The sequence below is a fragment of the Mandrillus leucophaeus genome, unplaced genomic scaffold (assembly GCF_000951045.1).
Source record: "Mandrillus leucophaeus isolate KB7577 unplaced genomic scaffold, Mleu.le_1.0 Scaffold7, whole genome shotgun sequence".
NCBI classification, from domain to species: Eukaryota; Metazoa; Chordata; class Mammalia; order Primates; family Cercopithecidae; genus Mandrillus; species Mandrillus leucophaeus.
In genome coordinates this window covers 9,326,006-9,331,644 of record NW_012107585.1, presented here as the reverse complement: position 1 = coordinate 9,331,644, position 5,639 = coordinate 9,326,006, and the positions used below count along the sequence as shown (strand labels likewise).

Sequence of the window (5,639 nt, the reverse complement as noted above, 5' to 3'; positions counted from 1 at the left end):
GGGCGCCTGTGGTCCCAGCTACTCGGGAGGCTGAGGCAGGAGAATGGCGTAAACCCGGGAGGCGGAGCTTGCAGTGAGCTGAGATCCGGCCACTACACTCCAGCCTGGGCTACAGAGCGAGACTCCGTCTCAAAAAAAAAAAAAAAAGAGCCTACTCTTTGCAAAACTCTTTTATGAAGAAGGAGGGCGAAGTATGAATCCTGCCCTTTCACTCTCACGCTGAAAGAGGTATCTTTGTCAGCTCAAGTTGCCACGAAATACACAGTGAGCCACTGAGCCCCGCCAGGAATTTTTATTAAAGACACACAATTCAGCCAGGCACGATGGCTCACACCTGTAATCCCAGCACTTTGGGAGGCCCAGGTGGGCAGATCACTCGAGGTCAGGAGTTCAAGACCAGCCTGGCCAACATGGTCAAACCCTGTCTCTACTAAAAATACAAAAAATTAGCTGGGCATGGTGTCAGATGACTGTAGTCCCAGCTACTCGGGAGGCTGAGGCAGGAGAATGGCATGAACCCGGGAGGCGGAGCTTGCAGTGAGCAGAGATCGCGCCACTGCACTCCAGCCTGGGCAACAGAGCAAGACTCCGTCTCAAATAAATAAATAAAAATTTTAAAATACACAATTCGGTCCACAGCAAGGGGACAACACCATGGGGATAAATTTACCAGTGGGCACTGCAACCAAACGCCTAAGTGGATGTGACGAGTTGTACTGTGCCATAATGGAAATGTTTCATTTTGGTCAGGCTTCTTATGGTTGCAAGTGACAGAAGTCCAATTTAAACTAGCTTAAACACAAAAGGAAATTTTTTGGTAACATAATTGGGAAGGAATTGGGTGCAGTGACTGGCTCATGCCTGTAATTCCAGCACTTTGGGAGGCTGAGACAGATGGATCACTTGAGGTCAAGAGTTTGAGACCAGCCTGGGCAACATGGTGAAGCCCATCTCTACTAAAAATACAAAAATTAGCCAGGCGTGGTGGGCGCCTGTAGTCCTAGCTACTCAGGAGGCTGAAGCCAAAAGTTCGAGACCAGCTTAGGCAACACAGCGAGTCTCCGTCTCTACAAAAAATTAAAAAATTAGCTGGGCATGGTGGCGCATGACTGTGATACCGGCTGCTTGGGAGACTGAGGTGGGAGGATTACCGGAACCCAGGAATTCAAGGTTACGGTGGGCTGTGATCATGCCACTGCACTATAGCCTGAGTTACAGAGAGACTGTTATCTCAAAAAAAAGAAAGAAAAAAAAAAGGAAGGCCGGGCACAGTGCCTCATGCCTGAATCCCAGCACTTCAGGAGGCTGAGTCGAGCAGATCGCTTGAGGTGAGGAGTTCGACACCAGCCCGACCAACATGGTGAAACCCCGTCTCTACTAAAAATATAAAAATTAGCCAGACATGGTGGCATATGCCTGTAATCTCAGCTGCTCAGGAAGCTGAGGCACGAGAATCGCTTGAGCCTGGGAGGCAGAGGTTGCAGTGAGCCAAGATTGTGCCACTGCACTCCAGCATGGGTGATGGAGCAAGACTCCATCTCAAAAAAACAAGAAAAGAAAAGAAAAAAAAAAAGAAACATTGCAATGGTTGGAATCAGGGACTTGGTGCCTCTTTCTCTCCTCTTTGCCTTTCTTTGCTCGTGGCCTCATTATTTTGCATTACAGACAAGCCTCCTCTGAATCTTAGCAATCAGACTTCTGGCAGTCCCAATGGAGTAAGAGAAAACGTCCTTCTTCTAAATTCTGTACATCAAGTCCAGGGAAATACTCTGGCCCTCCTCAGGCCAGATCTCAATATTCCCTGACTGCAGTATCAATCAGTATAAATCTAGCTCTTGCCAGGCACGGTGGCTCACGCCTGTAATCCCAGCACTTTGGGAGGCCAAGGTGGGTGGATCACCTGAGGTTGGGAGTTTGAGACCAGCCTGATCAACATGAAGAAACCCCATCTCTACTAAAAATAAAAAATTAGCCGGGCATGGTGGTGCACACCTGTAATCCCAGCTACTTGGGAGGCTGAGGCAGGAGAATCGTTTGAATCCAGGAGGAGGAGGTTATGGTGAGTCAAGATCACACCACTGCACTCCAGCCTGGGCAACAAGAGTGAAACTCTGTCTCAAAAAAAAAAAATCTAACTCTTATCACCATCTGACTTACAATTTGTACTTTTATTTTACTTGTTTCTTTATTGACTGTTTCCTTCTCCCACTGGAATATAGATTACTTGAGAGAAGATATTTTGTCTATTTTATTCAGAGACAAAATATGTATTAACCACAGTAGGTAGCTTAATAAATATTTGTTGAATGTTAATCACTATGTATTATCTTACGTAATCTCTCAATCCTTTGAGGTAGGTACTATTATTAGACTCATTTTATAGGTTAGGAAACCAAGGCTTAAGTTAGAGAATTTATACACAATCATGTTCCTAGAAAACTGAGAAGCTTGCAGCAGTAGCCAATGCAATTAGGTAAGAGAAAGAAATAAGAGGCATCACATTGGAAAGGTAGAGGGAAGATTCTAATTTTAAACAGAATTTCTCTGACTCTAGTTCTTTCAACCATAATATTACTATAATCATCATCATCATTAAGACCCTTTATTTTCAGAGCTGCACAGATAAGAGGTCTGTAATAAAAGCCAGGCTCAATGGTTCATGCCTGTAATCCCAGCACTTTGGGAAGTTGAGACAGATGGATCACTTGAGGTCAAGAGTTTGAGACCAGCCTGGGCAACATGGTGAAGCCCATCTCTACTAAAAATACAAAAATTAGCCAGGCATGGTGGCGGGCCCCTGTAGTCCTAGCTACTCAGGAGGCTGAAGCAGAAGAATTGCTTGAACCCGGGAGGCAGAGGTTGCAGTGAGCTGAGATGGTGCCACTGCCCTCCAGCCTGGGCAACAGAGCAAGACTCCAACTCAAAAAAAAAAGGTCTGTAATAAAATAATCCATTTATTTTTTGCCCCATTTCCCAGTGGCCTGATTCCACCAAGAGAAGGCCCAGGAGGAAGAAGAGAAAAAGATGCTGTGGTTACTAGGGCCAACAATGCTGGCAGGAACAAGGAGGAGAAGACAATCATAAAAAAGCTGTAAGTGTCACCTTGCTGCCCCCCGGTCCTGCTGAATAATAACTCAAGGAAGTAGTTGGGGGCAAGAAGAGGCTGGCCAGCTGCCCAGGGCAGGTGGGGAGCTGCCTCCACTCGCCCGGTTGTGGTGCTGCAGCTCATGGGAAAACTCAGTGCCAGTGTATTATAATGATATCTGCCAGGCAGTAGCCTAGGCACTTGGCATATATTCATCGAATCATCACAGTGACCCTACAAGGTAGATACTATATTACAGGTGGAGAAATGGCTACTGAGAGGTAAGGTAATTTGCCCAAGGTCGCACAGATGGTAAATAGTGAAGTCAGGAACCCAAGGAAATCTGGCTTCTACACGCTACTGCCTCCCTGTGATGTTTGACCAGGCTGGGTGCATGGCTCACACCTATAATCTCAACAGAGATTACAGGAGGCTGAGGCAAGAGGATCACTTGAAGCCAGGAGTTTGAGACTAGCCTGGACAACAAAGTGAGACCCCATGTCAACCAAAAAAAAATGTTTTTTTTTTTTTTGAGACGGAGTCTCGTCCTGTCGCCCAGGCCGGAGTGCAGTGGCACAATCTCAGCTCACTGCAACCTCCATCTCCCGGGTTCAAGCAATTCTCCTGCCTCAGCCTACTGAGTAGCTGGGATTACAGGCATGCACCACTATGCCTGGCTAATTTTTGTATTTTTAGTAGAGATGAGGTTTCACCATGTTAGTCTGGCTGGTCTTGAACTCCTTGTGACCAACTTGCTTCAGCCTCCCAAAGTGCTGGGATTACAGGCGTGAGCCACTGAGCCTGGCCAAATTTATTTATTTATTTATTTATTTATTTTAAATTAGCTGGTATCATTTGTCAGTCTTTCGGCTGAGATCAAGTGAAGTTAGCTGGGTGTGGTGTCCTGCACCTGTGGTCCCAGCTACTCAGGAGGATGAGACTGGAGGATTACTTAAGCCCAGGAGTTCAAGGCTACAGTAAGGTATTATCACTATTATCACATCACTGCACTCCAGCCTGGGTAACAGAGCATGATTCTATCTCAAAAAAAAAAAAAAGAAAAAGAAAAAAAGGAAGGAAGGAAGGAGAGAGAGAGAGAGAGAGAGAAAGAGAGAGAAAGAGAAGAGAGAGAAAAGAAAGAAAAGAAACATAAAAGAAAAGAAAGAAAACAAAAATGATAATAACGAGGTGATTATTGTGAAGGTTGCAGTGAGCTGAGATCGTGCCATTGCACTCCAGCCTGGGGGACAGAGTGAGACTTGAAAAAGAAAAAGGAATAACCCAGGCCTTCTTTCTCAGGGACAGGACCTTGAGGATCTTGGGAGGGAGCAGGGGGCAGAGGGCAAAGGGCAGGAGCACAGGGGAGAACACCTCTGGCCCAGCAGCAGCAGCAGCAGCAGCTCCGGAAAGAACCAAAGGAAGAGGCAGCCAGGCATGTAGCTTCCGGAGAGCAAAGTCATGGTTCTTCCTCTGGGGGCAGTGGTTCATGTGAGCTCAGTATGGTGGGCAAGGAAATAGCAGTTTTCTTCCCAATATTACTCAGAGGCTGTTGGTTTGAGGAGATAAAGCAGGACTGGGGAAAGGAAAAGATAATTCCCTATACTTTAAGATTCACCATAGCTAAGCCAGGTGCAGTGGCTTACACCTGTAATCTCAGCACTTCAGAAGGCCGAGATGACTGGATCATTTAAGGTCAGGAGTTCGAGACCAGCCTGGCCACCATGGTGAAACCCTGACACTACTAAAAAATACAAAAATTAGCTGGGTGGTAGTGGCATGCGCCTGTAATCCCAGCTACTCAGGAGGCTGAAGCAGGAGAATCACTTGAGCTTGGGAGGGGGAGGTTGAGGTGAGCCAAGATGGTGCCACTGCACTCCAGTCTGAGCGACAGTGAGACCCTGTCTCAAAAAAAAAAAAAAAAAAAAGATTCACCATAGCTCCCACTTAGTGATTTCTATGTGCCAGACACTGAGCTGAGTAAACATCTACTCAGGAGGTCCGTTTTACAGATGGGCAAACTGAGAGAGAAGATCAGTGACTTGCAAAGGTTACACAGCGGGTTGGTGGTGGTGAAACTCAGACCTGAAGCCGCATCTATTTACCTCCTAAGTTCATTCGCCCTTAATTTTGGGCTACTTGGAATCTTCAGCAGGAAAAACCCCTTTCCAGAATGTTTCCTGCTGCACACAGTGATGCCCGGGAAATGGAATCAAGAGTCAAACTCGGCCGGGCGCGGTGGCTCACGCCTGTAAACCTAGCACTTTGGGAGGCTGAGGTGGGAGGATCCCCTGAGGTCAGGAGTTCGAGACCAGCCTGGCCAACATGGTGAAGCCCTGTCTCTACTAAAAATACAAAAATTAGCCAGGCCTGGTGGCAGATGCCTGTAATCCCAGCTACTCGGGAGGCTGAGGCGCGAGAATCGCCTCAGCCCAGGAGGCAGAGGTTGCAATTGAACTGAGATTGCACCACTGCACTCCAGCCTAGGCAACAAAACAAGACTCTGTCTCAAAAAAATAAAAATAGGCCGGGCACGGTGGCTTACACCTGTAATCCC

The 5,639-nt window shown here is 46.9% G+C and overlaps 1 protein-coding gene across 1 annotated transcript in view; it reads left to right on the top strand.

Moving 5' to 3' along the window:
- Positions 1-5,639, top strand: part of RILPL2 (Rab interacting lysosomal protein-like 2) — a 20,278-nt gene that overhangs the window by 11,581 nt on the left and 3,058 nt on the right. The window contains exon 3 of the mRNA XM_011964540.1: positions 2,978-3,091. Within this exon, the coding sequence (XP_011819930.1) occupies positions 2,978-3,091 (114 nt within the window). The remainder of the gene's footprint in view (positions 1-2,977; positions 3,092-5,639) is intronic.